Source organism: Poecilia reticulata, chromosome 2 (assembly GCF_904066995.2).
Source record: "Poecilia reticulata chromosome 2, P_reticulata-male-v2, whole genome shotgun sequence".
Taxonomy (NCBI): Eukaryota; Metazoa; Chordata; class Actinopteri; order Cyprinodontiformes; family Poeciliidae; genus Poecilia; species Poecilia reticulata.
The window spans coordinates 30,155,316-30,164,291 of NC_088831.1; the positions used below are offsets into that span (position 1 = coordinate 30,155,316).

An 8,976-nucleotide genomic window follows, 5' to 3' on the forward strand; every position below is an offset into this window, starting at 1 on the left:
TTTCCCCGTCATGTTGTAGGTCCCACATGAATTCTCCACAAACCGGACGGATAAGCATGTCTCACAACGTGCTTCTTGAATGGGCCTCATATGGAAATACTGACTGGGAGGAAATCTGTTCTGGAATAGATACCAGGTTAGATTGTGTATGGGGTCTGTAAAGGCTGAATTCAGGACAGTTCTACGTAAAAAGCGGGACTCATGTGGGCCTTAGTTGCATTGATCTCATTCACTTAATGCCTACCAGCTAAGATATAAGATTGCCAAATGATTTTGATGATATAAGTTGTAGTTTGTAAACAGATCATTCTCGTAAAGGCCAAATTATAACCTACCTAGCATAGCAAAAAACGAATGGGGCCCACATATGCTTTATATCTAGGCCCCTATTATGGGCCCCCTTTATCAGTGTTGGCTGGGTAGGGATGTTAACTTGAATTATTGTTGTAGGCTCCTATTGTTAGTGCAAATTTCATTGTTTAATTAGGATAGAAAAAACCCCTCTAAATTAGAATTAGCATGTGATAAAATAGATGACTGAAAAAATATATAATTCAGAGAGGATATAATTAAGTGTTTAATGCCAAGCTACAGTTCAAAGGCACAACAAAAGGAAATCTGGATTCAAATTAAAAATGTAAAGAGAGCCAGATTCTTCAGAGATGAGAACTTCATGTTGAGTCACTTGATTTTGGTCTTTTTCCCTCCATCAAACAACGCAGCCAAAACGCTCTTGGAGATCTCCAGAGATAACAAAGTCACATTGTCACATAAGGTTCTGCTACAAATCCTTAATTACAAAAAGAGGATCAGATGACTACAGCATCCAATACCGGGGTCTCCAGGCGGCATGGAGGTCTTTGATCAAGAAAATCCAATTATTTGTGTATATACATTTCCCACATAGTGATTACTTCATTAATTGTCCCGCCTTTATCTCCTCCCTTCCCAGCCCCCCTAATAATCAGCTCCTTTATCCAGACCAACAAACACACCATAGGAGCTTTGTGGATTCAAAGGATTTGCTTTCCCCTCTCAAAGAGCCGCCATTCTTTGATGATTGGGCAGCGGCAAACTTCAAAGTAATAAATCTTATTTCTGACTGGCTGGCGGCCCACCAAAGTCCTTATCAAATTCTAAGAAGTGATCCCTCACTCTTCAGATAGACCGAGGATATATCGGCGAGAGGAGGCACTGGAGAGTGAAGACCTGCCCCGACCAGAATCTGCTTTTTTTTTTCTCCCCCCTTCCTTTTCTTCTTTTGCTCTGAATGCCACATATTCATCAAAATTAGCGCGTTTGTTTATTATTAGTTTGCATCGGGAGGAGGAGGACGCGCACCATGGCAGCGGTGGCTGTTCTGCGGAATGAAACACTGCAAGCTTTTCTCCAGGTTTGTGCGCAACTTTCTTGTTCGCTTTAAGCTTTTAGGAAACGTTTAAAGCGGACCCATTTTACACAGCGTCGATTTCAGTTTTTCTATCAAAATATGTGAACAGTTTTCTTCTAGATATTAAGCGGAATGAAGGACACGGTTTCTGACTTCTTAAAGTTGGAAGCGATGCATTTGTCTGTGGATGTTTTTTTTTGTTTTGTTTTTGCTTAATCGCATGTGTTGAAAATGTATAAAAGAATAAAATTTCTCGTTTTAATTCAACCAGTATCCTCTTGCAAAGCAAAAAAAAAAAAAAAAAAAAAAGTTTATTATCCTAAATATATAAATATATATATTTTTTTTCCTCCTGTTATTCCCAGATACATATTTGACAAAAGTTAGGCTTCGGTTTATTTTTGTGTTTGTGACCAGTTTTATCCACGAGTTGATTGTCTGTCTTCTCCTCCAGGATCGTACTCCAAACTCCTCTCCAGAGAACTGTAAGCACTCTCCGCTGGCGCTCCTGGCCGCTACTTGTAACCGGATCGGACACCACCACGGATCCAACCACCCAGACTTCCTCCAAGTCCCCTACGATCCCACTCTGGGCTCCCCCTCGCGACTATTTCACCCGTGGACTAACGAGGGGAGCCCCCAAAGCAGCCTGGCCGGCAACTCTACTTTCGGACTATCCTCCAAGCCTCAGCTGTCTGCGCACATCCAGAGCTCCTTCAGCACCCACCACGAACTGCCCCTCACCCCTCCGGCGGACCCCTCGTACCCCTATGACTTCTCCCCGGTTAAGATGTTACCTTGCTCCATGCAGTCCCTCCAGTCCACCTGTCCTCCCACCTACGTCCCTGCCGTCAGCTACGCAGCTCCGGCACCCATCCCGCCCCAGATGCCGGGCTTCGTGACGGGACCGTCCGGCCTGGTCCACCAGCAGCAGAGACAGTTGTCCCCGAACCCCGGGGAGGACATCCCGTGGTGGAGCCTGCAGCAGGGCAACCACGTCGGCCACTCTTCCTCTCTGGGTCCCCACCGCTTCCAGCTGCAGAGAGGCTTGGTGCTGGGGCACACGGACTTTGCGCAATACCAGACGCAAATCGCCGCTCTGCTGCACACTAAGTCGCCCCTCGCGACAGCGCGGAGGTGCAGGCGGTGCAGGTGCCCCAACTGCCAGTCGTCCACCTCCAGCGACGAGCCGGGCAAGAAGAAGCAGCACATCTGCCACATACCGGGCTGCGGGAAGGTGTACGGGAAGACGTCGCACCTCAAGGCGCACCTGAGGTGGCACTCCGGGGAGCGGCCGTTCGTGTGCAACTGGCTGTTCTGCGGCAAGAGTTTCACCAGGTCGGATGAGCTGCAGAGACACTTGAGGACTCACACAGGGGAGAAGCGCTTTGTGTGCCCGGACTGCTGCAAGAGGTTCATGAGGAGCGACCATCTTGCCAAACACGTGAAAACGCACCAGAATAAGAGAAGCAAGTGCCACGAGAAGACGCTTGATCATGTCAAGAGAGAGGACACCAGGAATATGTTGTAACACGGTTCACTTCGCCCCGTTTCGTAGGCGTTGCCATTTCGTACCTGCACACTGTAGCGCTGCTTATCCGCCTTTCCCCCCCCTGACACTACATTTTGTTACTCCCCGAAAATACAAAGATAATGAATTAAGAGACTTATAATTTAAGTCAGTCTCATTTTCTTTTCTGAATAAACTCCAATTCAGTTGACTGTTGTGCTGATTGTACAGAACAATCAACTCTTAAGAAAACGAACTTTTTGCGACCCCTGACCTAAGTTCCTCCTAAAAAGATGACATATACAAGTAATAAAATTTACTTCCAGGCCAGAAGCAAACAAAGGGAAATTACTTGAAATATCAGCTGTCAGTTGCAGGGATGAAACGACCAAAAGTACGAAATGGCAAGGCAGCGACCTGACCAGCACTCTTTAAGGCTCAACACACCTGCTAGTTATTTCAAGCAGCAGACAAACAGTAACATAGTGCAATACAGTCAGCCATTAGTTAAAGTACAAATTAGGTTGCATTTTTATTTTTTTTTACAGGATATTTGGACTTTTCGAGTTGATTTCTAACATCCTGACCGTAGTTTCTAAACTTTGCTGGTCTGTGGGACACATTTTCTCTCTGTGTGTATAAAGTTTAATGAGTTCATTTGAGAAGTTCAATCAAGTTTGGGATATTCACTGTTTATGTAACATCAAAGAAAAGACAAGTTTTATGACTTGTGTTTTGATTCATTGTCTTCGGTGGAAGATTTCACTCCCCTGTAAATTCTATTTAATAGCTTTTGTTGAATGAAAGTGTCTGTTTTTTGCTCCATATGGGGGTGTTTTCTTTTTTTATTATTAAAAAAAGCATGCTCTTGAAAAGATCTGCTATTGTTGCGATGACCCAAAGTACTGCGTGAGAATAAAAGTTATAAAAATTTACCCCTCATCTAAGGAGAATTCATTCAGTTTGCCTCTGGTATCTCACTGAGGAGGCGACAAGACCTTTTTAAAAATATATTTTACCTGTAGAAGATCTACAAAGTTGCAAAAGCTGTTGCCATTGTTGAAAATGTCCCAGTAGAAAAAGATTAATTTGATATATTTCCAATAATCAATTGTATGGGATTAAACTATAAACTCTTAATATTTTCTTCTTGATTTTTGGAGTTTAGAGACTGAGGAAAATACAATTTTGATCTGTTTTTTTAAGTCTGTAAATGGCTTTGCTTTGGCAAAAATTGCTGACATTCTTGGTTATTTTTAAAGAAAAATTGAGAATATTTTGCCTAGAAAATGTTTAGAATAAGTAAAATATTTTTCTAAATTTAAAAGCATCAAATTCCAAGCTGATTAAGTCTGTATTTGAATATATACTGTATATATATTAAAACTATAGATTTTTATGTTGATGTTCAGATTTCAGAGGTGAAAATGTGAGCAAAAGCTTTTTAATCATAACTCCACGAGCGTTTCGGATATGCATGAAGTATACTTTATTTTTTTTCTAATTAATTTATTTTTTTCCTGAAGTTCAAGATCCTCCGAATAAATGTTCCTTTTTGCAGATTTTACATTTTTTTCTTTCTGTATCCTTTAATGTTATATTAAATGATTAATTTGTTTAGTCCAGAAGTGATATGATTTGCTGAGTGGAGACCAAGAATCACTGGATTTTGAAGAGTTGGACCAATAAGTTACTTAGACAATCCCTAAAATACGAGGGTACAATCTTTTTTAGTGTTTTTTTTTTATTTGTATTTATTTTTAAGCATACAGCTGTCTGTTACAGGTTCATACGTTTCTCAAAAGAAATTCAAGTGTTTCATCTTGACCTTCTTCACCCTCTTTCTCAGTTTTCTATTGCTAAAGTTCTTCAGTCCATGATATTGATCAGCACGAATAAGAAGCGATAAAGTCCTTCATATCTAACAGATCCAAAGCATCAGTCAGCGATTCATCCCTCTGCTCCAGCTATTCAGTAAGTAAAGTCCTTCTGCTGTCATGTCTGTTTCATCTCAGATCAATACAATTGTCAGGCTGAAAGCTGCCACTCAGGGAAGTTTCAGCTGATAGTTTTTTGGGAGGGTTTTTTTTTTTTTTTTTGCCACAACAGCGCCCCCTTTTGTAAGTTATGGTGGCTCAATGGAGCAAGAAAATATTAGTTTTGAAAAAAATACCAGAAGTCTTAACTTTTATCTAGTGCACATTATCGTAGAGAACTATGTTTTAAATTTTATAGCTATCTCCTGTGTTTTCATGCAAGTCAAGGAAACAGCTAATGCACCTTTGTCGATCAGAAAAATCTGTGAAAAAGTTGTTCACAGTAAATTAGTCAAATACAAAGATTGGTCTTATAATCAAACCACTACATGCATACTGGATTTATTTCTCTACTAGACGTTATTTTCACAATTACTGGAGTAGGTTATGACCTTTTCTTGATCAGTAGTGCCTGTTAATTACTGCCTAAAAAATGCAAATTATGTCAATAATCATTACTTAATTAGCTCTTTAAATTAATTTAATTCATAATTGTTTCATTGTTTGCTTAATTTGCTGCTGATTTACTGTTTATACATATTATTCTACTGCAGCCTTTACTGAAACGCATACCAGAAAAGTTGTAAGTAATATCAAACGTTTTTTTAAATAATCTCCGTAACAATGGCATTTTTTTTTCCTCCACAGAAGTACGAGAAAAATGAAAGGAACCAAAACGACACAGGAGGATGAGATTTTTCTGTACGAGCTATGAAGTCTTTATCCAGATTCTGATCCTATTATAAAACAACGCCTGCGCCATACAATGGATGGGGAAGTTGAGTGCAGTTAGATTGTTTCCTCACAAAGGTTTTGGTTTGAGTTCAGTGTTAAAGATAAAAATTTTGGAGGCCGTAGTTCTTAGCTGTTCACGATGTGGCCACAATATGTTGTGGTTTAATATTATTTTCTAGAATTAAATGAAATAATTGGACGTTTCACATTTTTCTGTCATTGACCTGTTGTCTGAATGTGGCTTAAATCTTCATATTCAGCACATTATCTGTATGAACCAGATCAATTTGAAAAGCCTTTTCGATTTTACTGCCAGTTCATTTATCCAAACTTGTGAATTGGCATTGAAAAAGGACAGTTTATACATCAAATTTAGGAGGAAAAAAATAACTATTTTGCGCCTCATCTCAAGTCAAATAACTATTATATGCTAATCATACAAAAATAAAAGATCAAAGCACAGTGCTATGTTTATTTTAATATGGCAGCTTTTCTCATAAGTGAATTGAGATGTATGCTATGTGTTAGCACAGAGAATGGAAAATTTGCCAAGGCACAAACACACTTACATGCCTTTACTCTGAGGTAAATTAGGTAAATACTCTGAGGTTTTTGAAATCTAAAGACACACAAACGACATTGATTGACACCCAATCAATCTGCCTCATCAAATGTCAAATGAGCAGTTTTACAGCTGCAGTCAAAAAAGACTAGATCAAAAAATGTAAAAACTTCAGTCTGACTAACTTATTGTATGCCTGTGCCTCTGAATGTTGCCTCTGAACTCCTACATTTCAGAACATATTGTGAACCTGTCCCTAAACCTTAGACTTTCCCGTTGAGCCTTGCAAGATGTTAGTGTTTTGTTTTACTTTCTTTGAAATGGTACTACAGTTACAGTACTTGGAACAACTGAACAAATGTTTATCTTCAGAATTTGCAACAGTTCATGGGATCAAATATAAATTTAGAATTTTCTGAGTAGGAAAACTTTCAGCAGCATTGAAATCTATCAAACTAGAAAGGGTTACAAGGGTGTTTCTAAGGTTTTGGGACTCCAGTGAACCACAGGAAGAGCCACTGTTCACAAATGGAGAAAACATGGAACCTGGTGAACCTTCTTAAGAGGAGCAGGTGTCCTCCATCCAGGAGGTGACAAAAGAATCCTAAATAATATATGTAGGCAGACCTGTGAAGACACTGCTGAAGTAATCAATGAGTCTTAAGATAAAAACGTGGATAAGTTTCTTGGTGGTACATTAGCCCTTTAATGCTATAAATGTTCTTTAGGTGATAGAAGGCTGACTTTGTAATTGTCTTTATGTGTCTCTGAAGTTTCAGGTCCATCACTGCATCCAGCTTTTGGGCCTGATCACTTCTTTCTGGCTGTAGTGGATGAAGCCAGCGACTTGGGATCTCTTCAGATGTTTCAAATAATCAAACAGAATTTGTTTGATTACTTGAAACATCTCAGTGAAACATCTCATTGTTATGTTTTTGTTAAGCAAAAACATAACAATTCTGTAATAGAGATTGACTGATTTTTATTTAAGCAGATTGTTTGGGACATGACAAAAGAGTTGTAGTATTTGAATACAGAATAAATGGTGATACCAGCAGCTTAAGTTGGTGCTGTTTCCATCTCTTAGGAAGTCATTAATTTCTAAAATGACAATAAAAAACATCTTTAAAATTTAAGCTGTAGGCAATGTATTTTGTAAGAGTGCTGTCAGATAAATAACCTAACTCTAAACTCTAAATTCTCCTTCAGACCACCCATCCATCTTCTCTGTTCAGAAGATAGACATCTTGGTCTCCAACACTGTGCTGTTTCTGTTTCAGGTGGTTGTAAACTCCCAGGTGATGACATGATGAGTTTTCTCTCACCAACACGGAAAATTACCTAAACCTACCTGAGCTATCTGCCTAAATATCTGAAAAACTGATCTTAAACGCACTGGAGATATTAAAAGGACACAACTTACAGAAGTTTTAATGCTTCTTTTCTAACTTCTTGCAGCAGATTGCTGTGCTGCAGTGCTACTTTAACAGAAACCGCTAATCTAGATTCCCTTTCAAATGTGTTATATTAGGATTATTTATCTCGTCTTCAAAAGTCCACAGCTCCCAACATCGTGTGCGAAGTTCCTGCTAAATTGGTATTTCCATCAGACACCACAACAAATCTCTAAATAATCTAAATATACTGAGAAAAAAAGTTCTTAGAATTACGCACACTTCCTCCTTTTTCTCTTTGGTCGAACTGATTTGATCATTCAGTGTAACCAGATTGCCTTCTGATCAGATATCTTGTTGTATTCTGTTCAGTGTTTCCTTTTTATATGTCTAAACCTGATCAGGACAAATTTTCATCTAATTATTCATCTGTATGTCAGATTTCCTGATAGTTTGATTCGTCAGAGTTGGGTTAGCTGACTACTGCCATACGAATTGTGACTGATTGTCTTGGAAGATGAGCTTCTTTGGAGTTTCAGAGGACAGACTTCCAGGAAGGACACTAAGACATCCTAAATATGATTTAAATCAATTTTATTTTCAAAAGGTGAGAAACTGAAATTAGATTTTATTTCGAGTCCAAATTGAGGCATTTTATTGAAACTGTGAGTTTCACTTGAAGCAGGCAGAAAGGCAAAAATAATTCTCAATGTCAGTGCTTTATGACTTCTCTGAGATGTCTGGGTTTATAACTCCTTTGATTGTTCCCAGTCATTTTTATCTATTTACATTTTTATGGGAAAATTAAAGGATTGCTCCTTTGTCCGTATTAATTGGCTCTCAAGGAAAAGTGGTAATGGGTGTTTAAAGCATGAAAAATGGTTAAATTGGATTCTGATTCGACGTCGTGTATCTGGACATATAAAAGTGTTGTGATAAAGAAGAAATTTCATGCCACTTCTGATTAAAATGGTGAGCCTTGAATGGAAATTTGTGCGTAAGGGGTCAGAGAGAGAGAGAGCCGGGTCTCACGCTGGGCTTCATGTTTTATACATCAGTGCAGTGATTAAAATGTAATTAAAACATGTCAGTGTCTTTATACCAAGCCTTCCCTGTCTCTCACTCTCGGTCTTCATTGAATATATAAACATGTTTTGATGCAGATAAGCATTTACATTCTTGCTTGCCGTACCAACAACAAGCAAACGGAGCAACTACAGGGACCAGTGAGGATGTTTTAGTTCCAGAAGCAGTCAGGGTTCAAACGGATTTTTATGCTCTGTCCTTTGTCTTTATTTTCTTGAACAAAGATCATCTTTGTCTTTACAAGCTGGTATCAGTTTTACATG

General features: G+C 38.9%; 1 protein-coding gene across 1 annotated transcript; it reads left to right on the forward strand.

Annotated features, from left to right (window-relative positions):
* The first annotated feature begins 578 nt into the window (after positions 1-578).
* Positions 579-3,835, forward strand: sp5a (Sp5 transcription factor a). The gene is made up of 2 exons (XM_017307869.2): positions 579-1,393; positions 1,845-3,835. Exons 1-2 carry the CDS (start codon positions 1,343-1,345, stop codon positions 2,919-2,921), a joined length of 1,128 nt encoding a protein of 375 aa, XP_017163358.1. The 5' UTR covers positions 579-1,342; the 3' UTR covers positions 2,922-3,835.
* The last annotated feature ends 5,141 nt before the right edge of the window (positions 3,836-8,976 follow it).

Coding starts and splice junctions, on each gene's coding strand:
- sp5a (XM_017307869.2), top strand. CDS start 1,343: ATGGCAGCGGTGGCTGTTCTGCGGAATGAAACACTGCAAGCTTTTCTC. Junction 1,394..1,844: donor CACTGCAAGCTTTTCTCCAG/GTTTGTGCGCAA, acceptor CTTCTCCTCCAG/GATCGTACTCCAAACTCCTC.